This window comes from Camelus ferus, chromosome X, assembly GCF_009834535.1.
Source record: "Camelus ferus isolate YT-003-E chromosome X, BCGSAC_Cfer_1.0, whole genome shotgun sequence".
NCBI lineage: Eukaryota > Metazoa > Chordata > Mammalia > Artiodactyla > Camelidae > Camelus > Camelus ferus.
The window spans coordinates 18,261,669-18,285,424 of NC_045732.1; the positions used below are offsets into that span (position 1 = coordinate 18,261,669).

The 23,756-nt window shown below is 39.9% G+C and overlaps 1 protein-coding gene, 1 long non-coding RNA gene and 1 other non-coding gene across 5 annotated transcripts in view; 2 read left to right on the top strand and 1 right to left on the bottom strand.

Annotated features, from left to right (window-relative positions):
* LOC116662217 overlaps positions 1 to 606 on the bottom strand; it is a 63,019-nt gene extending 62,413 nt beyond the window's left edge. For both annotated transcript variants that reach the window (XR_004318224.1, XR_004318225.1), the window contains exon 1: positions 471 to 606. This is a non-coding gene — a long non-coding RNA (uncharacterized LOC116662217). The remainder of the gene's footprint in view (positions 1 to 470) is intronic.
* ZRSR2 (zinc finger CCCH-type, RNA binding motif and serine/arginine rich 2) lies at positions 602 to 23,723 on the top strand. Of its 2 annotated transcripts, none has more exons than XM_006189306.3 (11): positions 602 to 758; positions 1,169 to 1,248; positions 3,751 to 3,838; positions 7,600 to 7,708; positions 7,924 to 8,010; positions 10,797 to 10,835; positions 11,430 to 11,548; positions 14,895 to 15,108; positions 18,310 to 18,365; positions 19,129 to 19,238; positions 21,362 to 23,723. In XM_006189306.3, the coding sequence occupies exons 1-11, from the start codon at positions 718 to 720 to the stop codon at positions 21,889 to 21,891; spliced, it is 1,473 nt and encodes a 490-aa protein (XP_006189368.2). In that variant the 5' UTR covers positions 602 to 717; the 3' UTR covers positions 21,892 to 23,723. The 2 variants fall into 2 exon arrangements, with proteins under 2 accessions (XP_006189368.2, XP_032331641.1); XM_032475750.1 differs by lacking the exon at positions 602 to 758 and adding an exon at positions 991 to 1,012.
* Positions 17,606 to 17,677, top strand: TRNAA-AGC. The gene has a single exon. It is a non-coding gene; the product is annotated as a tRNA-Ala (tRNA).
* Positions 23,724 to 23,756: the final 33 nt, after the last annotated feature.

The following is a 23,756-nucleotide window of genomic DNA, read 5'->3' on the forward strand; positions in this document are numbered from 1 at the left end:
ATCCTTCACTTGAGTTAAGGCCATCTGCCTTCAAAACTCAACTCAGGCATCAGAAAGCTCTTCTTGAATCCCCAGGTGGACTATGTTAAGTAAACTTAGTTGCCTGTACCGTATTATCTAATCTATGTGTTGGTCCTTCTGTGCCTCTAGACTGTAAATTCCTCTGAAGCAGAAGTTGCACCTCTGTAGCCTCAGGAGTTAAATTCGCCTACAGAGCTGGCAGGTGTAAACAGAAGGGAGCGGAGTGGGGAGCTTTGAGGCGCTGATAGGCAGAACGACAGAAGGAGGAGGAGCCTCGGATTGGAAAGCAAGGCGAACAGCGAGTGTGGGATGAGGCTTCGTGAATGGATGAGGAGAAAAGAGGGAGAACTGTGACTTTAACTTCCAGGGCACAAGACACCCCACTATGTGAGGAGAGGTAGTGATAACGCACTGGGGGAGGGGGGCGCTAGGAGGGAAGAATTACTTACAGGGCAGGGTAGGAGCCCCAGAGGGTTTTTCGGGAAGGAGACATTTAGCTGCGCAGAGGATTGGAAGACGAGCAACCTATCTCCCACCTTCCGTCTCTGGTCAGGCGGGGCGGAGGCATGCTCCCCGGACCTCTCGACCGAGAGGCCGCGAAACGCCCGCGCGCGGCTGAGCACGCCCTCAAGCCCGCCCCTTCCGGCCGGCTCGCGCCGGTGTGGGGGGGGGCGTGGGCGTGGCTGCGCCGAGAAAATGGCGGCGCCCGAACAAATGATGTTTCCGGAGAAATTGAGGTACGCTGGGCTTAGGGATATGAGTTGACGACAAAAGGGGCCGAGCGGACCAAGGCTGGGCATGGAGGATGTGCAGGCAGGAAGGGAAGGGGAGCTGGGGCAAGCAAGCGAGCCACCGTGGCAGCTCGATCCCTTCCTAAGCGCGTTCCCGACTGTCAACGGGCACCCGTGGGCTCAGGGAGGCGAGGAGGGGAGGGGAACGGGTGGTGGGATGGAGAAGTCCTGCTGTCTGGGCATCCGACGGCGAGGCGATGGTAAAAGCATGTTCTGAAATTAAAAGACGGGAAGCAAGATTTTATTCCCCAGCACCCGAATGAGTTCCTGTCACTGGGTGCGGAGGAGAGGGGAGCTCAGGCAGCGCTGCAGGTGCGGCCACTTACGATACAGTGTGTCTGTTTTGTCTTTTCCAGCCACAAAAAGTACAGGGCCGCCCTGAAGAAGGAGAAACGAAAGAAACGTCGGCAGGAACTCGCTCGACTGAGAGACTCAGGTAACGGACTCATCGTGTTTTCTCTGTGTGAAATTGCTCCCCCGACTCCCGTCTTAACTTAGGCCCCAGTGTCAGAAGGAAGCCAATTACCGTATCTGATAAAGAACTGATGTAGCCACGGCCTCCCTAAAAGTTCTGTTAGACCCATGACAAGAACAGTGTTAACGTACTACTGAGGCGGAAGAAAGTCACAGTGAATCATTACCCACTGGTTACAGGTAGATACAAAGTATCTAATATTAAGGTGCGGGCATCATGAATTACAGCAGCTGGTACAGCCCTTGCACATAGTAAGTATTCGGTGAATATTTTTCTTTGTAAAACCAGCAGGAGTTGAGGGTTTTAGACATTTTGGAAGTTTTTTTCAAATTTCACTAATTTAACAAATCCTTTGTTGTTATTTAAGTATATGTGCTTAAAACTAGTTATGAAACTTACTCAACTAATAACATTTTTATAAACATACTCGTACATATTATAAATATAAATATTATAAAATACTTAAAAATTACAAAACAAGTGAAATTACACAGTCAGTAAAACATCAAATCTACATTAATATAATGTTAGCGATAATGGGAAACAGATGTTTACAGCATGAATATGGTACTGATCGGGGTTTGGAATGCCACTTCTACTGTTGCCCTGTGGTTATCAAGTTTTTTTCCTATTAAAATACTGTGGAACCTTTATCTCTACTGGCCATGGTGTCATTTGACCTTCACATGGCAAAATCGAACATTTGTATATTCAACCTGTTTCATGAAATTAGTGCTACTAACTTAATTATAAAATTATATAGTAGTTATAAATGCAGATGGAAGCACTAAAATTACACAGGAGTACTGAGTTATAATGGTTGCCATCCATATTATCTAGAATCTACCTATTCAATCATCCTAGATAGTTCTTTAAGTGCACAGACCATGGCTTCAAGTAACCAGGATTCTTGGGCCTTGAGAAAAATAGCCATAGCGGTTTTATTTACATTGGAGTTGCCTAGTCATTATTTTAGTAGCAATACTTGAGATATTTAGAATGGAAGGAGCAGTGTGTTTACCTGCAGCCTGTATTAGCATCTCTTTTTTTATTTATTCAAAATTGGTGCATTAGAGGCAGGATAAAGCATCAGGGATAGAAGGAAAAACAGGGTATATTGGAGTTATTGATGCTGTTAGTGATTCCTCCAACCCCCTTAAAGTTCTCAGCCCCCTTACTTTGTTAACCTGTTTTCTTGTAATATGCTCCCCCACCCCCTTTTTAAACTCTTCCTTTTTTTCTTTACCTGTTTTAAATCCTATAGCTGTTTTTTGTATTGCATTGACTTTTTTCCCCTTTAACTTTGCAAAGGGTGCTTGCAGTGAGCCTTTGTGGAGAAGCAAGTAGAAGTGTTCTTTGGCATTTTAGTCAGTTGATGCAGCTCATTGGTCAGCTCATGATTGTATGTGGCTAATGGCAAATCAAAGACTAAGCACTTGTCTCTGGACAACTATCCCTACTTTGGCCTACTCCAACTAAATTCTTTATTTAGTAGTGCTTCATGAATACTGTGGTCTACCAAACAGTGCTGTTCATTGTAGAACATATTGGATGGGCAAACATTACCCAGAAGGATAGAATATAGAGATACTCTGTAAGAATTGCTGTAAGAGTGAGTTGGCAAATGATTGGTAGAACTTTCTAGAGTATCACCTCTATTACAGGCAACCTATTTAGCACCCACTTTTACTTGAAATAAACTGAAATGAGCTGCTTAAATGATCTGCCTTATCAGAAATGAAAGTTACATGAAGTTTAAAAAGCAAGGTGCAAAACTGTAGTATGTTTCCATATATAGTTATGTGTATAATACATTTAGATACACAGTTGACCCTTGAACAACATGGGTTTTGAACTGCCCAGGTCCACTTATATGTGGATTTTTTAAATAGTAAATACTATAATATTACATGGTCTGCAGTTAGTTGAATCCAAGGGTACAGAACAGCAGATATGGAGGAACCATGGATGTGGAGGAGGGTGGTCAAAGTGTTGCCAATCTGATCACTTCATAGTAAAGGATAGTTCCTCCTTTGTAATTAGTAATCATCTGTGGACTGATATTTTGAGATAGCTAAATAAATATCCTCTTCCCAACAATTAGTTCCTCCTTGCAGAAGTGAGGACTTTTTCACTTAAGTCTTCCTACATTTTTTAGTTGCCATTCTTCTGTAAAGATGGATGTTCTCTCCCACGCCCCACTGCCTTTTGGGGTATCACTGTGGAATGATCAGTACATTTTTTTTTTTTTTAGTTTAATGTGTTACCTACTACCATTATTGTTCTTTTTGATGTTCACATTGTTCCATTTTGGGCAGTGGGGGCCTGTTATTATTAGAAAGTTTTAAAAACAGATTTGTACCATAATTGTGAAGATGAAAAATTGTACATCGTTTTTCCTGAATTATTGACCAAGGTTTCATAATACTCAGATAGTGTAATGAAACATTTCTATTCCCTCAGGACTCTCACAGAAGGAGGAGGAGGCAGCAGCGGATGCTTTTACTGAGGAACAACAACTAGAAGAAGAGAGGCTGTTGGAGGTAGAGAGGTCAGCACTGATTGAAGCGCTTCCTGTGAACCCAGTTATTTCACTTGACTGTTAGAAGTCTCTGCTCATTAGTACAGGTCTTCTTCCTAATATCTTATACACAGTAGGTCTTAGAAAATACCCTGGATAAATTGTTTAAATCTCTAGCTGATGGGCTGAAATGAGATGTAGTCTTTCGAAACAAAAAAACAAAAACGAAACCCTGAGTATTTTTTACTGTTTTTGCTAATTGGTAAATGTTTTTGAAAAAAAAAGTCTAAATAATTAAGAAGTATAGAAAGTGAAAGCACTTCAGTAAACTCAACACACCCAGAGATAGCCACTGCTAAGAATGTAAGAAAGAAGTTGTAGATACATGTATATTTCTGTCATGGGATATTTATATGTATTTTTCGATAAATTGCTTTTTTTGCTGACCATGTAAGACATTTATTTCAGTGTTGATGTGGAGATCTAATTCAACCATTTCAGTGGCAACATAGTATCCATTGTACGGATGTAGCATAATTTATTTTTTATTCATAATTTATAGTTCTCTACTGAGGGACATCAGCTTATTTACTATTAAATAACATTCACTTGCCATGTACTATTAATTTACTATTTACTGTTAATTTACATTCAGGCTTTTTACTATTTTAATATAAGTATAATATTTTATATAAAAAGTTGCAGTGAGTATCCATGATTATATATCCTTGGTGATTGTCCTGTTATTTCTTTAGGAAGATGCCTAGAGGACAAGTACACGTGAAATGTAGATGGGCAGGTAGAACGGGCATCCCGGTTTGCAGTTTGCAGCCTTTCCAACAATGAATCAAGGTGCCCATCTCCCCGTACTTTCCCTCACACTAGGCATTATCGGTTCTTAAAACTCCCATAGGGGAAAGTTATATTCCATTGTTTCAAGTGTATATTCCTTGATTAGTAAGGATGAGTATCTTTTTATGTATTATCTGTCTGTAAGTTGTTTAAGTCTTGCACCTTTCTCTTTCTCTTTTTCTTAAGTTTGTTATGTAAACAATGTTATTACTTGATTAAGGGTATTAATCCTTTATCTGTTATATGTGATGTATATTCCCATTTGTCATCAGTCCTGACTTGGCTTGCGGCGGCATTACTTAGCATAATTTGATTTCCATGTCGTCAATTTTCATCATGATATCTGGCCTTGGTGTCTAACTTAAAAAGGCCTTCCCCATCCCAAGATGACAAAAATATTCTGCTTTTTTTTTTTTAAGAGTTTTTCAGGGGGTAGTTTTTTTTTAAGTGGTACACAATGATGTGAATGTGCTTAATGCTACTTAGTGGTACACTTAAATGGTTAAAATGGTAAATTTAATGGTATATATATTTTGCTACAATAAAAAATAAGTTTTTAAAGGAGAAAAAACTTTATAGACACTCTTTAGCTATTTAGTGTATTCACTGGAAATGTTGCTTCCTTTCTTGTAATTAATTCTTGTTCTCTACCTAAGCACATAAATAGGTGGAATTATCAAAATGCCTGAAGAAAAAAAAGTAGTAGTGATTGGGAAAATGGAGTTGGATTCAGCCAGGTCTGCATTCCAGTTCTGGCCCTGCTACTTACTAGTTGTGTTCAAGTTGCTTGATCTCTCTAAGCTTCAATTTCCTTGAGTTAAATATGGTGATTAAAAAAAAATCAATCATAGTACCCACTGCATAGAATTGGGGAGATGAAATGAGATTAATGAGGTGATAAGTGTATAGTGCTTAACATAGTGTGAGCAGTTAGGAGGTGTTGTAATAACTCTGGCTGTTCTTATTAGAGTTCTGTTATGATGAAGATGATGGGTATAGCATGAAACAGGGAAGTAATATTTTTTTGCTTTCCCGTTTATTTGAGATGCTTCTATTAAATCACATATGCATGTGTTTGTGTTCTGTTGGCTTTTATTTATTCTTATAAGAGTTGCATAATACTTCGTTGTTGAAAAGCAGGAAAATTATGTGAAAATGCTCTATGACTTTATGTACTACTTAAAAGCAGGTATATAGTGTCAGAGGTAAACACAGCTGGACATTAAAGTGGCAAGAACAGACTTTATTCAGTAAGTCTTGACAATAGGGGAAGAGCTGAGCTCCTTTCCCGTTTGTGCAGAGGCGATTTGGGCATTTAAAAGGGAGAATGAGAAAGGTGAACAGTACGAAGTGTTGTTCCCTATGAATGTGACTAGGCAGCTGTGTTTGTTAGTGGGGAGTTAGGGCTCTGTCCTCCCACAGGGCCTGGGCAGCAGAGGCCTCATCCTTCTTACTGATTACATTTGCCCGGAGTGGCTCTCAGATCCTTGAGAGAGACCCTTATGAGTTACAAGAGACACATATTCACAATTACGAGCCACTTGTAGTAATGCTCTAAGAAAGGGAAGGCAGGTGTTGGCTAGAGCAAACAGTCCATTTTCCTGGCAGAATTGAGCTTCCTCAGGCAGACATTTTAGTGTGTGTATGTGAGGGGGAGCAGGGTGGGTAGTGCTGGGGTCATCCTAGGGACACAGCCTTATGCTGCTAAAAGCCATGCCAGACTTTGCTCAAGTCTTTTAGTGCAGGGGTTTGACAGAATTATGTGCCCAGAGTTCTATAGTTCTCAATATTATATCCAAGTTATTACTTTTTAAAGTTTGTAACATTTTACTTTTTTGTGGTCTTAAATCTATATACACTTCGATTCAGCTTATATACAATTAATATGTTCCTCAAAAGATTCATGAATAAGAGATCTACATAAACCTATAACATACACAGGAACGTTGACATATGCAATATGGCAGTCTCTACCAGAGATGAAAGATGTGTGCCTGGAATCTCTAGTTGGAAACAGAATACTTTTTGCCGTAAAGTATTTGAAATTGTGGCTGGTCCCCAAGCTAGACATAAAATCTCATTTAACTCCTAATGTCCCTGAAATAATATAGAACAATTTCTCATGTTTCGTTTTCCTTTTACAAAATCAGTGGGGAAAATGCAATCTAGGTTTTAAACACTCAACTGGCTTATAAAGTTTTGAAATATAACCCATCTTTAAGTTAGGAACTTGTGATATTGGATGTTTGAGACACCATTTTAAGATAAGATCCCTCTTTCTAATTGGTCATTTTTTAAAAATAAACTAGACACCTAATAATTTGTTTTTGTATTTCCTTGTCATCTTTTCTTAAAACCTGTAGCTTTCTTTATTTTAAAGACATGATCATGATGTAGTTTTTTTTTCTTCTCAGCGGTTTAGGTGCTTGGTGCAAACCACAGGAGTGTCTTAACTATAGAGTAGCAGTCCGAGGGTTTATGGCAGATTTTCATCATGCTGCAATCCTGTGATAGACGCTTTTAAAATGCATAGGACAGAAAGGCTAATACTTTGTAAATTTGAAAAGCTAGATGTTGCTTTGAAACTTGTTACTCACTTTATTGGCACCTAAACATCACTGTGGCCAACCTAAAGGGAAAGCTGAAGTGTCAATGTTTTGTGTAAAGAAGTTACAGATAGGGAATGTATAAATAGTGACTTTACGCTGTCCCCCTCTTAGGAGGATAGCTGCTAAAATGTAGTGCTTTTCCAAGATCACTGCTCATATCCTCTGGTCCTCTTACCCCTACTTAACTTCTTTCTAAAAAATATCTTTCGTGATCCTTTCATCATTCCCCAAATGTCATTTTGCTATCATATATATGTGTGTGTGTGTGTGTGTGTGTGTTTGTAGATTAATGCCCATTGCTTTTGTTTCATGACATCATTACATCAATAGGCAAAAATTGCATGAGGAGTGGTTGCTACGGGAGCAGAAGGCACAAGAAGAATTCAGAATAAAGAAGGAAAAGGAGGAGTCAGCTAGAAGACGGCAGGAGGAACAAGAGGTATGGTATTAATCAGATAACGAGCTAACTAACTAATGATTTAACCAAAATGACTTCCATTAAGAGTTACATACCTGGAACTTTAAAAAATGAGGATTATTTTACCAGTGTTAACATTTTTCATTTATTTGCCTCATATGTTAAATGTTTTTAAAAAGTGAATCTGAAAAAAAATTACCTTTCGTATTTTTTATTTTTTTTCCCCCTCTGTAAAGAGAAAGTTAAAGGAAGAATGGGAAGAACAGCAGAGAAAAGAGAGAGAAGAGGAGGAGCAGAAGCTGCAGGAGAAGAAAGAAAGAGAGGTGATTCCCGTCCCAGGAGGATAAGCATACTGCGTATCCTCTTAGTGGGCAGATGTGGCGGGGGATGGGGTTGAAGAATATGCTGTAGGCGTATCAGGGTTTGGGCTTTGTGTTCTTCTTTAGAAAGAGTCATGTTTTTAGTTTAGACAGACACTAGAGTTTCCTTAGGGTGCTCTTCTTTAGGTCTGTGCTGTGGCAGATACCTTAAATTAAGGCTGTTCTTCAGCTCTACCTGTCTTACTCTTTATACGTTTTGGCCAACTTGTTCTGTAAAGGGCCAGAGAGTAAATATTTCGGGTTTATGGTCCATATGGTCTCTGTTGAAAACGTCCAACTCTGCCAGTGTCTTGTGAAAGCAGCCGTAGGTGATATGTAATGGAATGGTGGTGGCCACGTTCCCATACAGCCTTATTGCTTTATTTACCAAAACAGGCAGCTGGCCTCTGCTTTACACTTTGTACCCCTCAAGAGTAAATGGGGTTTTTCTGAAGTTTTGTTGTATATGGGTTGACTTATTTAGAGAATACTACTTTGTATCATTTCTACGTTTATTTGGTATGTAAGAGACTTCACTGCTTTTGACATGTCAGCAAGAACCAATAGATTGAAAAAATCAGAAACTCGGATACTGAGGGATTAGGAAATTTTTTTTGTTATTAAATCTTGACTTCTTCTCTAACTGGCTATAAAGGCAATTGTAGCTAACATATAGTTGCTCACTGAAAAAAAGAATCTATAAGGTATGTGTATATATCTTCTGTATCTTCCAGGATTCTTTTTAAAGATTGCTTTGGTCTATTTTGCTGCTGTTCCTTAACAGTGTATTTATTTCAAATATGTCACAGCTCATCTTTCCTTGAATGATTCATCAGGATGTATCTTTTCTGTAATATTGCTACTTTTGAATAGCGTAAAATTGAGTAATCACCTGATCATGGGGGAAAATGCATTTGTTTACATCCTAGTCATGATGGGGTAGAAACAACCTTTGTTTTTTTGTGTCTCAGGCCATCAGTTAATTCCAGCACAAATTTTTAAACACCCTTATTTGAGTACTACTTTCCAGATGAGGCAAGATCATGCTGGGTTTTTTGGGGACAGAAAAATTGTTTGGAGCTTGTCATTTTTTTTTTTTTTTATAGAGAGTAATAAATTCCCATTTTAACAGTAGAATGTTCTTCAATTGAACTTTTTCTGGCACCAGATAAAAGCTAAGGCTTTTGTTTCAAAGGGAGTTCGGAGAGACATTAAGGAGAAGGAGGTAGAATGAAGTTGAGTCTACGCATATATAAAGGGATATGCAGTCTGTGTTTCTGCTGTGAGCTAGGTACTTCTCTGGTGGTCAGAGATAGGGCAGTGAAAAAGATCTCCACTCATGGAGTTTGTTTTCCAGATGGGGGAGCTGGATGGTAAGTTAGCAGAGAGATCATTTAAGTCCTCTGAGGTAATGGTAAATGGTAAAAAGAAAGAAGGTCACGTGACAGAGTGATGGGGTAGGGAAGTACTTCTTTGGAGTGCCTGTCAAGGAAGACCTCTCGGAGGAGGAGCCGATGTGTGAGCTGATGCCTGAGTGCAGAGATTTCAGGGAGAAGGGCTCCAGGCAGAGGGAGGAGGCCTGAGCATGGAGGTGAAAGGAGGTCAGGGTGCCTGACTTCTTGAGACCAAAGGAGAGAGCAGCAGCGATGGGGCAGAGGTCAGGAGGGTAGGCGGGGCATCGTGTAAGGCCTCCTGGGTCTGAAGGAGTTTGGATTTTACTTTAAGTGTCATGGAAAGCTGTTAAAGGGTTTTTAAGCAGGTAGTGACTTCATCTAATTTATATCTTTACCTTTAACAGATCATTCTAACTTTTGTATATAAAATGGGTGGTGGGGGTGGGGACTGGTGACCAAGTTGGCAAGGGTGGAAATATGGTGACCAGTTAGAAGAAGGCTGCTGTTCCAGACAGGACAGGAGGTGGTCTGGATGACAGAAGTGCTTAATACAGAGAAGTACATGGATTTGGAGTGTGTTGTGGCTCTAGCTGGTGCTGAGAGGATGGGGAGGGCAGAAGGGAAAGGGAATTCAAGTCATACTTTCAGGTTTTTAGTTTGAGCAGGTGGGCAGATGGCAGCACCATTTACTGAGATGGAACATTATTTAGATGGAGGGGGCAGAGTAGAATTCCATCTTGAGCACGTTAAGCTACTGAGGACCCTTAAGTGACCAGGTAGAGTTAGTCAAGTGAGCACCTAGACATAGGAGTCGTATGTATGCTTTAAGGAGCTAGGGAAGAGAAGTCTGTTGGACATAATTTAAAACTCAGTTAAATGCCAAGGAGATCAAAATGTACTGGCATATTGCGGGGCTGGCTTTGCCTTATTGGAAAGTTTGAGGTTTTTCATTAATCCCAGTTGCTACCATTCATGTCATCATGCAGCATCTGTTAAATGTTTGTGATGTTTCAGCCAGCATTGTGTTTTTTGATATTCACTAATACCTTAATCTTAAAAATAGAATGTAGACTATATGTTCAAATATTCTAAATATTACTCTTACAGAAACTACTAGAAGACTCTGTTTTGCAGTGTGAGCTGTTAAATGTCCTATTTGAATAAAGGTTCTCAGCCGTATGTCTTTCGAAAGCTTTTCAGAAGATCTGTGCTGTAGAAAGCAAATTAGAACCTGAAGCCTTTTGTGTGCATGGGTTTTTAAAAAATTGTTACACATGAGATTCTTAACCAGAGAAACCAGATGTGACTTACCTGACTTCGAGGTTTTCATTAGTCCTATGTTTGCACCATTTGTAGGAAGCTGTGCAGAAGATGCTGGAACAGGCTGAAAATGAGGTATTTTCAAAACCTTTCATTAAGAATTTGAGACCAACGCACCTTTCTTTAAAAGCAATACTTCGAGTAGTATTAATTTTGTGGTAAGCTACTTAGATCATGTCTGAACGTGGGAATTACATCTGTGGCTCTGTGACTTACAGCAGCAGCAACAAAAGTTAATTGATGAACAAAAGCAGAAATCACCCCTGTGGCCTGGGCTTGTTTATAGTCCTCAAAGTGTGTGTAACCAATGCCACATATTCCTACCCGAGATGGATGGTTTAACTTGATTCAGAGTAACTAAGATTTCTCACGGGGTGATTCCCTAACGAGTCCTTCGACCCTTTTTAGAACGGATGGACAGAAGGGAAACCTTGGTGCCAGCTCCTGGTAACCATAGCAATGCCTGATGGTGGGCAGTGACCAGGAGCCAGGAGTGACGTACACGTGTCTCACGACAGTTTGTAGAGTCTTGATTGTGTGTCACAGCTTAAATGTGTATATTGTTAAATGAATCTGTTTTTATTTTTGACCACAGTATTTCAATACATTTTAAACATTTATTTCTTCATGGATTTTTACACCAAATAAAGTCATGGTTATTTTCAACAGTTGGAGAATGGCACCACATGGCAAAACCCAGAACCTCCCACAGAATTAAGAATAATGGAGAAAGATCGAGCTAATTGTCCATTCTACAGTAAAACGGGAGCTTGCAGATTCGGAGATAGGTAACTAATTTTGCTTTTGATTTATCATCTCAGAGTTAAGTGACTCAAAATGTTGAGGTTTCTGAGTTCTCGTTTTGGGAGCAGCACAGGCTTGGGTTTGAAATGTTCACACTCAGGCGCTGCCACGTTCTTGCTGCCGTTCCAGTTCCCCAGCCGAGTGCCCCCTGCTCTCCCCGTACCTGTTCCCTGAGTGGGCTTGTCAAGTTCTCTGGCAGGGCTTCCTTTGCATTCCTTCCACAGCTTTCTGAAGACCTTTTGCTTTTGTTTTCTTCCTGTGCTTGTATTAGTCCATGTGGGACAGCTGGCATGGGGAAATAATCTATTTCAAAAGACTGGAGCAGCCTGGCTTTATTTTTGAATGGCAAACACTGTGCACAAAAGAGGCTTTAAAAACTGGCATGCCCAAAGGGATATCTGTGAAAGACAGGATCTAAGTGAGTAGAGGAAAATTCTAATGCACATTCTCAGTCTGCTCTTTGAGACTGAGATTGAGGAATAGACACTGGGTTCAAAAACTGGCTGTAGCGGCTGTCACTGTGGGAAGATTCCTTAAGCCCTCCGTGCCTTAGTTTTCGTGTCTATAAAATGGGGATTTAAAATAGTACCCCCTTCTAAGACGATTGTGAAGCTGAAATGAGTGAATGCAGGGAAAGCAGGTGGAATGCCCCAGACACATGGCATGTGCTGAGTGTTTGCTCCTATTTTCATGTTGTTACTGTTGCCCCTCTTCTGAGATGTTCCCTGCCTCTTGGATCAATGGTTTTAAAACAAGACATTCATGTGGATAACTAAGTGTTTTCATTCATTTAGCAAGTATTTAAATACCAACTATATGCTAGGCAATGGTGATTTTTATAATTTGGCTTGTTTATGAATGAACAACTTAAAGTAGATAAATAATTCATAATGGTGAATAAATCCATCGAGGCAAAATCTAATTATTACTTTTTACTCTGCAGAAGAAAAGATTTAATTATATCTTAATGTCCTATTCATCCTAAAAGGGGATATGAATAGGCAAATTCATATGTATTTAATGAGAAACTGTATGTTGTCTCTCATGTTTATTTTATTCATAAAATTATCCATGCTGTGAGTTTCATTTCCTTCTACTGCACTAAGTTGACTGAAATGAAAGAAATCAAATGCCAGGAAAGGAGAAGAAGTGAGTTATTATGAATGTACAATACATTGGCTTTGGAGTTTTATACATCGCAGGCAGAAATGAGCTATGTAGTTCTTACCACAAAGGAAGAGTGAGTGGGATCTCTAGAAAGACAAAGATTTTCCAGGCATCACAGTCTACATGTTTCTCCCATGGAATACTGTACTAAGACATTGAATAGAAGGGTGGCTAATAACTTTAATAGATGTTTCATTAACAGTTGCACATGTAATTTTCACAAGAATGGTTCTCACAAACACCTTCAATAAATAATTGCAGCCTACTTTAGCATGTAACTTGATTCTGTGAAGGACAGAGGTAGTGGGTACCTGGAGTGCTCCCTTGAGAATAGAAGAAGAGGCATAGTCAATTAGCTATACCTGAGGGGGCATTTGGAGAGCCATGCCATTTATTGTCCATCCTTCAGCTAAGGTAATGTCCAACTGCATGATTTGGTGGCAGTCTTACTTGATTCAAGTATCTGCGTAATGGATAAATAGCATGGCCTAAACCAGGGGTTCCCGAATAGGGCGGACCTTCAGGACCAGGTGGGAGTTACTTTGAAAACATGGGTTCCCCACTTTTTGAGCTCTAAACAGACGGTCTGGGACAGGACCTGAGAAATCTCATTTCTTCCCAGGTGATTTTGAGAATTACATGGGCTTGGTACCACAGCTTTAGGTTGCCTTCCCAAGTACCTCTTGTCTTAGCTGGCTTTTCATAGGAGCTGTAGGGCTGGCCTTGAATATACTCAGATTATATGGACTATCTCCAGCCCAAGTGGGGATTTTCCCTCGATGGGGACTTTGGCACTGTTCCAAAACTCACAAATGCTCATTTGACATCCTGGGTACTATAGCCAAGTTCATTCAGGTAAAATAATCTTGTGAACAGAATTTTAACCTCGTTAAATTGGTTTCTCATCTAATTCTGTATGTGCTTCATAGTTGTAAAAGTCTAGTTCACTGCTAACACTGCCAGCCAGGTTGCATCTTTGTTCTGTGAGTACCTGTACTTGGGAAGATGGAGCTCATTACAAGGTGTCTGACTGAATAATACAGGAGGATTCTTTGAAAAATAAAAAATCTCACATTAATGAACACTGATTGCACATTTCTGATCTGGGCATGGTATATGTGAGGCATTCTGTCTGCATTCTCTCACTAGGTGCACAGATGTATGTTACAGACAACAGAAAATGAGGATGAGTTAAACATTTAGTCATTGCAGGGCCATTGTTATTTTCCAACACTTGCCTTGTTTTTCAGCTTTTTTTCTTCCAAAGTTCTGGGGATTTTTTTTTCTAAAAATTTTGTCTTATCCAATTTCTAAACTAGAAAAGTAATCATGAAAATTTTGATGATTTGGAATCTTGAACTACATTTTTTCCCTTCATTTTATTTTAGGAGAAGGAAGTGAATAAGAGAGTAAAGTCATAAAAGATTTTTTTAAAAAAATTACTCAGTAACAACCTGGTCCAGTTTAAACTGGGAAATGAAAATTGTTCTTCACGATGGTCAACCTCCTTCATTAAAAAAAAATTCCTTATGTATATCACATCGTATAACAAACAGGCCGTAGACTCTCAGCTTTGACCTCTTGGATCCTCTCTCACCAGCCATGTGCCTTGAGTACGTGTGCTTCTCTAGGCCTCAGTTTCCTTTTGTCAGAGTGGAGAAAATTCTAGCCCTGACTGTCCTAACAGGTTGCAAGGATCAGAGGAATAATATAAAAATGCCATGAAAACTATAAAATGCATTCCACTTAGCGAAATTCTGAGTCCCCTGTACTCTAAGCATTGGGTTAGTTGGCAGTTGTATGGAACCAGGATTGCATCGTCCTTGCCATCCGCGGAGCCCCACCTGCGTGTCTGTGCACCTGTCATCACAGTCTGCTGTGCCAGCGCACCTCCTCTTCCCCGGGCTTCCGTGTGTGGACAGCTTCCTGAACTTCAGTAAAGGCAGCTGAATGGCATATGAACTTGGAAATAATTTCAATGAGATCCAGTATATTGGTCAGCCTTAGAACAGTTGAGATTTAAAGTCTGAATGGGGTTTATCATCTCACAGTTAAGTCAAAACAGCCAAGTTGTTTGAGTCTTTATCAGAGTTTCAAGTGAGCTTTTCATGTGTAACTTCTAATCATTGGACGACTGAATTTCGGTTTTTCCTTCGTACCCAGGTGTTCACGTAAACACAATTTCCCAACGTCAAGTCCCACTCTTCTTATTAAAAGCATGTTTACGACGTTTGGGATGGAGCAGTGCAGACGAGACGACTATGACCCCGATGCGAGCCTGGAGTACAGCGAAGAGGAGACCTACCAACAGTTCCTGGACTTCTATGAAGACGTGCTCCCTGAGTTCAAGAACGTGGGAAAAGTGATCCAGTTCAAGGTGGGCATGTGCAGTGTGCGCAAAGGAGAGGACTGGTTTGCTTCCCTCTGAAGTACCGAGTGGGGTGAGAAATGAGGGCACAGGGTCTCTGCCTGGTGGGGATGCCTGGTGGCACAGTGCTTGGCCTGTTGTTGGAAGGGATGACTCCTTCTCTCCCCTTTTCCAACCCCGTCGTTGCCAGTAGGGTAGAGGTACTGCACAAAATCATGAACACACACTAGTGTGGCATTTCCTGGGTTCTGAGGTCTACGTGGGAAAAGGTCTTTCAGTACTTTTATGGTCCAGCTCTTTTTCTGGCTGATAAATTCTTTGCATAAGGTCCTCTGCAGATAACTGTCCAAGTGTTCACGTACATGCTGTGTGTGATGGGGATCGTGCTCCCTCCTCCTGTAGTCGATCGCCCCTAGAGCTATGGTGTGCACAGTTTGACACTTCTCCACTTAACTCCACCTACTGAGGTTGTCGATTTGTTGTTACTGTTTTGTGTTGATGGTGCCTGCTTGCAACTTCACCTGAGTGCATGTTCTTTCTTCTGGAGCTACCCAAGAACGTAAATCTTAATTCCTGTTTTTTTTTTTTTTTGCATTATTTTTATTCACTGGATACTCTCAATACTGAATATAGTGTTCCCAAAGTCATGGTTTGTGTGCAGCATAGGGAGTAAAAGAGGCATTCCAGATTACAGTTATTTTAAACCATTCCTTAAAGTAAGAGTGAAGTCAGGTGTAGTAGCTGCTGCTCCCGGGACCAGTGGTTGAATCCTAACACAGGGAAGCCTCCTGCTGTCTTCGATTTGATCAGATCCCAAGCTGAGTGATTTTGTTATGTTAGGATGGGAGAAATGGCCCGTAATTTGGAAAAAGAAAGGAATAAAGCAGTGGGTTTTTTTCTGTTAGTGGGAAATGACAGTGGAAAGTTGAAACAGCCAAGGAACAGAGCAACTGCTAACCCCCGGCACTCGTGAAATTCAAGGCTATCCTCCTCTCTGCTGATTTCAAGATGTAAAAAAATTCTTTCAGAATTTTTCTTTCCCCTTTACCTTTTGCTTCCATTGCATGCACTTCCCTGTCTTCACACTGCTACTCGGCAGAGCCAATAAACACTCAAGCCACCCACGACTTGGTGCACATGAGAAGCTCGGCTGAGGGGTTGGTGTGGTCCAGTAGCCTTGTGCTCCTGAACATGACCTGGTACCTGTTCGTGCCTCTCCCTTGTCCCAGAAGGGCGGGGATTGGACTACACGAGTGTTTTCCCTCGTGGGGTCCCTACAGCACACTGCTCCTGGGAGGTTAGTGGTGGGGCTGCTTTCCAAACCTTGGACTGCCTAGTGGGAATCACACCATTATCTGCAACAGGCGGTGCCTGCTAACTACGGTGTATTTTTTCCTTTTGTTGAGAATTCTGTCAGCCAAGCTCATGTTAATCACATTGGCAGTTATAATTAGAAAACTGTTTAGTAAATTTTTAGTAGGAAAATTGCCAAAACATCAAATTCATCATGGAAAATTAATAATGGGTCTTTGGGAACCACTGGCTTAAATGATCCCTAAGGTCCCTGGTGTGCCGACATGGCCCCCTGAGGCCTTTCAGTCTTCCTTCTTGGGATGGTGTTATAAACTGTCAGTCAGTACAGATCCTGCTTCTCTGGAGATGCTCTAATAAAAATACTCTGGAAAAAATATGTAAAATTATAGATTCATTTTGAAAATAAAAGCTAAACATTAGTATGACTATTTGAAGACCTTTTTATATCATTGTATAAAACCAAATCCGATTTGCCACTTTTGAAGGTAAATGACCAGATGTTCAACCTTACTAGTAATGGGAACAATGCATATTAAAATGAGATATTATTCATACTTAGGTAAAAAAAAGATATGAATTCTAATACCAAGAGTGCTGAGGTTGTGTAAATTAGTAAAATCACTTCAGAGAGCAGTTTGTCAGTACCTAGCGAGCTTGAAGGTGCACATGACCTGCAAATCTGCAGGCTACTTCCAGTCACGCACACTAGACAACGTCTTGCTGTGCAGAGATGCATTCAGGAGGCTGTCTACAGCGCCGTTTGTTGATGAAAATTGGAAGCTTCTTGGATATCCATCATTAGAGAAGTCGATAAATAAATTTTTTTAAATTGAAGTCTAGTCAGTTTACAATGCTGTGTCAATTTCTGGTGTACAGCACAGTGCTTTGGTCATATAGGAAGGGGGTGGGAAGGGATAAATTGGGAGTTCAAAATAAATTTGATAATTTGATATATCAAGTATGTATACCATAGTACTTTAAAATGAGTCATTAAGTCATTACATGATTATATCTTAAAAAATGAATGTGCATAAACATTATATAAAACTTTCAAATGTACAAATGTATATTATCCATATATATACATGTTTCTTCGCATATGTATATGTGAATGTGTGTATACCCATATATACATAATAGACATACACTTCTTTGTATGTCTGTACATAATAAATGTATATATTTTATGGTGGGAGGTATAGCTCAGTGGTAGAGTGCATGCTTAGCATGCACGAGGTCCTGGGTTCAATCCCCAGTACCTCCGTTAAATAAATAAGTAAACCTAATTAGCTCCCCTCCACCAAGAAAAAAAACCACAAAGCACGAGTGTAAGATTAAATGTATATATTTTATGGTACATGTATGCTATATGTGTAAATGCCTGTCTGTGGTTATGGATGGCTGTGGGTATGTGTCTGTGTAGGTAGGTAGGTCTACGTGTATGTATATGTGTGTGTGTTTGTGTTTGGAATGTGAAGGATGTACACAACCTCAGGATCGTGCTCATCTGTGTGATGGAGGAGGGAGAAGAGTAGGATGGAAGGGCTTCAGCTGGGTCTTTCATGTTTCACGTATTTAAACATTCTCAGTCAAAAATGGAATATGTTAGGTTTAAATCTGGGTGATGTATATATGGGGTGATTTCTAGTCTGTCTTTATGCATGTGTGAAACATTTCATATCTTTGGGGAAAAAAGGGTCAGGATCAACAGGGATCAGATAATTGGGGGCCTTAAATAGACCTGAGGGTGGGGCAGTATCTTGATTTTGGAATCTTTGATTGATAACAACTTTTGGAAATGTTGGCCTAGACAAAAAGTGCATTTGATGACTTGGAGGGCTTCTTTTCCTTAGGTTTTGTTTTTTTTAAATGATGGAATTCTTCATTGCTCCTTAGGTCAGCTGCAACTTGGAACCTCATCTGAGGGGCAATGTGTATGTTCAGTATCAATCGTAAGTATTATGAACATAAACTTTACATTTTGTCACAGTGTAGTGTTGTGATTGTATTGCTGTCTGGGATTTCTCCACTGAATGTATAGCTTTCATATGCATGGTGTTTTTAAACATGTAAATATTAAGAGCTGATCTAGAAATACAGAAGGGATTTGAAAATAATACATTTGTATTTCATTCTTTGTATACTTACAGAGTTTTTAATCTTGTGCAATATAGTTATTTTTTTACTTATGTAATTTTAATAATTAAAACACAAACTGAAAAGGGATAACCAGAATAGAGAATAGAAATGTATAAATCGAAAGAGCCAGAAATTGAAGCCCCAAATAATCTCAGTGTGCATTTGACCCACTAAGACAGCAGTTAGCATGTCGTTTCTGCTCATCTTGCTTTTTGCCTGCGTTGTGCTGTGGTTAATGGGTTAAATTAACCATTGTAAAAAGAAGGACAGCTATCCTAGCTGGGAAAGAACAGGCTCTGACAATGGAAAACACTTGCATTTTTAATGGTCCAGTCTTTTGGTTTAAGAAGCTTTGACTCAAGCCGATTTCCATGCATCAGGACCTCTGGGAGGGTTAGTAAAAAGGGTTTTTGAATATGTTGTGAGCCTTGGGTGCTTGAATGATGCAGTGAGGACTCCCTAGGTAGCACGAAAGGAGTGAAACTGGTGGTCCTACAGTAAACAAATCAAAGGGTTAATTAACAATAGGATTAATTCTACACATCTAAAGTGGATCCTCTAATTTATGGTTTAAAGGGAAGAAGAATGCCAAGCAGCCCTTTCTCTGTTTAACGGACGATGGTACGCAGGACGGCAGCTTCAGTGCGAATTCTGCCCAGTGACCCGATGGAAAATGGCAATTTGTGGTAAAATGCAACATGATGATATTTTCCCTCAGTATTCCACAGTCATGTAAAGGGATATTCTTAGGGAAAAAAACGATATTTTAAAGGGGCAAAGCATAGCTTTTGCCTCACATGGTAGATGAGCAGAGATCACGATATAAAGGACATGACATTTTAGATCTGTAACCGACCTTGTGGGCCAGTTTATAGATGAGGTGACTGAGGTCACAATGCGTAGGCGAGAGAGTAGGTGCTAGAACTCCGGGTCTTCCCATCTTCAGCCCTGGGCTCTGCAGGAATCCTGAGAAGTTGTCTGTGGGAAGCTACCTTCTTCTTGCAGTCTTGGAGATGTTTTCTAGTTATTGGATCCCCTCACTTGAGCTATGTTTTGTGTCCCCCTCCCCCATCTTTATCCCCAATGAATCTTTTGTCATCTTTGCCACCTAAACCATTTACCTGTAACATTTCCTGCCATCCCTGAAATACATGCTTTTGTGCGGTGGAGATTGATTATAGCTGTAGAATCCGGTCAGGGCACATTCAGTCAGACTGACTCATCAGACAGCGGCTGTCGAATCAGGAAATGAGTCAGTCCTTTGAGCAGCTAGCAGTTTTGAAGGGCTCCTTCTTTTTTGATTACTATCAGATGGGCTTAGCGGAACTGTTTGTTGTGAAGTGCCTAGAAGCAAAGAGCTGCCCATACCTCAGGGGAGAACTTCCCTTACCCTTTGCTTTGCCTTATGCTCACCTGCTTAAAACCTCTTATTTAAAAATCTGTAATTTATAAAGTCTCAGTCTTTGGTAACTTGGTCTTTAGGGATGCTCTCACTTAAAAAACACTTATTGAAGGGTGAAAAAAAAGAATTTAGAATTCCTTGCTTTGGCAAACCAGAAGAACCAAGGCTTAAGTCTAAAGCCTGGGGGCTGTAAGAGATGAATCTATTTTCTCTATGAAGGCGGTTACTTTTGTCAGCTCCTGGGAATCCAGTGTGATTTCAGTGAGGTGCTTCTGAGGGTGACTTTGACTCCCTCAAATTGGAGGCTATTTATTTCACTTATTTTTAAAATAACAGCTTTATTTTCCCTAGTAACTAGCAATATTGAACATTTTTTCATGTCCTTATTGTTGGATTATGGCCATTGTAAATCATCTTTGGAGAGACGTTTGTTCAGATTTTGCCCATTTTTTCATTAGGTTGTAAGTCTTTTTATCATTGAGTTGTAAGAGTTCTTGATATGTTCTACAGAAAGGTCTCTTATCACAGATTTGATTTGCAAATATTTTCTCCCATTATGTGGGTTGTCTTTTCATTTTGATGGTGTCCTTTGAAGCACAAAAGTCTTTAATTTTGATGAAGTCCAGTATATCTATTTTTTCTTTTTTTGCTTGTGCTTTTGGTGTCATGTCTAAGATAATCTATTGCCTACAAAGATTTACTTGTATGTTTTCTTCAAAGAGTTTTTTAGTTTCAGCTTACGTTGAGGACTCTGATACATTTTGATTCAGTGTATATAGTGTGTGGGTGTTGAAATACAGGCATTTCACTTTTACCTATTCTACATATTTAGAGAATTTACCGCTTTAAAGAAAAGGTTGACAATCCCAAAAAGATCTCTGAACTGTTCAAGTAGGTTTCACCTTTGACAAAACTCTTCCATATTAAAAGCACCTGGTAAATTTAAAGCATTAGGCCAGTGTCGTCATCTTCTTGAAGTGTAAGAAAATATAGGATCCTCCACTTACAGTAGGCTCTTTCGGCCAGTGGTTCTGAACAGCCACCACTGTGCCCTCAAAGCACATTGCCCCCGGGACCCCCAGGGCTGGTTCTTGAGTGTTAATTAGGGATCTGTACTGTCAATCAGCAGGATGGTAAAACCCTAGAAAAAATAATGTGATCTCCATTTGTTTGGTTGCACTCCACACCATAGTCCAGTAGGGGAATGGGACATTCTGGTTAGTTTGTTACTTTTTACAGTGCCCTTTGTTAGAGCATTGAATAGTTTTGAAATTCTGGGCACCCAAACTATGACATCATTGTACATAGGGAGAAAATAGTCCTATCCCAACTGAACATCAGAGGTGTACCTTCTGCAAAGGATGGCGTGCCAGCAGTAAGTGCCGTTTCCTCACTGTGCCATTGCAGGTTTATTTGAAATCCAGCAGTGTCCAAGAGGAAAACACTGCAACTTTCTTCATGTGTTCAGAAATCCCAACAATGAATTTTGGGAAGCTAATCGAGACATCTACCTGTCTCCAGATCGGACTGGCTCCTCCTTGGGTAAGAACTCGGAGAGGAGAGAGAGGATGGGCCGCCACGACGAACACTACACTAGGCCGCGGAGGAGGAGGAGCCCCGGGCCGGGCCATTCCTACCGGAGAAACGGGGAATCCGAGAGGAAAAGGAGGAGTAGTCATGGGGGGAAGAAATCCCACAAACACAGGTCCAAAAGCCGGGAAAGGCACAGTTCTCGAAGCAGAGGAAGAAAAAGGGACCGCAGCCGGGGCCGCCGGAGCCGGAGCCGCAGCCGCAGCCGCACCCGGAGCCGCAGCCGCAGCCACAGCCACACCCGGAGCCGCAGCCGCAGCCGCAGCCGGAGTTCCTCTAGGTCCAGGAGTTGTGGCGGGAGGTCAGGTAGTCGAGACAGAACTATTCAGAGTCCCAAATCCAAATAAACTTACTATATTCCTCAGTGATTGTACATCTTATTTATTATGACTGCTACATACTTGGATAGAGGGCTCTGAGCTCAGATGGGTTAGCAAGTCTGGCAGAACCCTATGTTCCTTGGAACCCCATTTAAAAATACTTTTATTCTCTGATCATCACAGTGTGTTTAGTGTAGGAAACATAAAATGTATAAAACACAAAAATTACTTGTAATCCTGATCCTTAAAGATAACCAGTTAACACTGGAACATTGCTTTAAGTCTTTTTTTTCCCTCTTTTTATGGGTGTGTACACATTTTTTTCACACAAAGATCATATATGGCTGCAGTTGAATATGCTTTTTTTCACACAAATCATTGTCCCCTATTCTTAGTTATTTTTACTCACTGCATAGTGTAGATCTACCAGTTTATTCAACCTATCCCTTTTGTTGGATTTTTAAGTTATTTTTAAATTTACACTATTAAAGAATTCTGTGCTATAAACAATCCTCTGGTGGATTGTCTTAAATACTTTCACACATTTCTGATCACTTCCTTAGGTTACGTCAAGAGATATGAATACTGAAGTATTTCCAAATAGCCCTCCATAAAGACTACAAAAAAATTTTACTCTATCAATAAATTTTGCTGTTCCCACAACAAATTAATCTTTGCCAGTTTGGTAAATTTTATGTGTTTATTAATTTCTGTACATATTGGCTAAGCCAAACTTTTTTTCTATACTTAATGGCCATTAAGTTTGGATGCCTGCCCCTTATAATAATCTATTGGATTTTTCTGCATGTCAATAGCTGAACAACTTTTTTACTTTAAAGCTCACTTTTTCAGTTTTAAAGTACCAAATGGTAAAGTCAACTTTTTCCCCCTCCCTCCTACCCCATATTCTCAGTCCCTCAGCTGGTTTTCCATTAAGGGTGTTCATCTTTTTTATAGCGTGTTAGAGAATTCACTGCTACTGAATATGCCTTGTGTTAAAGCAATTCTGGTTAGAAAAAAAAAAGTGGTCAGAGAAACTTGTTTAACAAAAATAAAAAAGCTTAAGCCAGAATATCATCCTTAGATTTCAGATCATTAAAAAAGATGGTCTCATACTTCCTTATAAATTTATTTTCTTAGTAACATCCTTTCTATTGGCATACTTTAAATTCAGAGTATGTGGCATTTGGCAACTTTGAGATTTGGAAGTAAGGACTTAAGGATGCACAAAATACTGAGGTTAAGAGAAATAGGAAAAGGAATTTCTTCAAGATTGGGATTTCTGAGTGGTATCTGTTGAAAATGGGACTTCTTTAATCTGTAATCTAAAAGAAAGGAAGTATGTGGTCTAGAATACATTTTACTTTAAATATTGATTTGTTCCAGACCTTAAATGCCTGCTTTAGTCTAAAAGTGGTTGAAATTTTTCTGTAATTGTCTACTGGATTCACTAATGCTGAATAATGATCACTAAATTAAAAAAACTTCAATACTTTCCTAAATACAGCCAAGATATACAAAATTAAATGTGGTACTCAAAGCTGAATAATCCTAAAAGATCATAGAGGAGAAAAATGAGTTAAACACCAGCTTGTGTTCAGGGTAACTGAATTGGTAACTTTTCCCTCAAGTGTTAATAGGCACTATGGGAGGGATGGAGGGAAAGAGTTTTTAAACCATTGACTGGTTCATTATCCTGATAAATGTCCATCTTGAACTTAATAAACTTACTGTGTTTTTTAAGCTTATAACCTGATTACTATTTATTATTCAAAAAGTCCAACTCTACATTGCCAGCAGAAGCCCACAGGCCTGTTTTCAGTGAATAAATAGCTGTGTTTGGAGGCTCTTGAAATCTACACCCTTTTTTTTGCACACATCTTTTTTAAGCA

Bases quoted from the DNA above. Each gene is read 5' to 3' on its own strand.
- ZRSR2 (XM_006189306.3), top strand. From the start codon at position 718: ATGGCGGCGCCCGAACAAATGATGTTTCCGGAGAAATTGAG. The intron at 1,249-3,750 runs GTAACGGACTCA...CTATTCCCTCAG, and splicing joins CGCTCGACTGAGAGACTCAG to GACTCTCACAGAAGGAGGAG. The intron at 18,366-19,128 runs GTAAGTATTATG...TATGGTTTAAAG, and splicing joins GTGTATGTTCAGTATCAATC to GGAAGAAGAATGCCAAGCAG.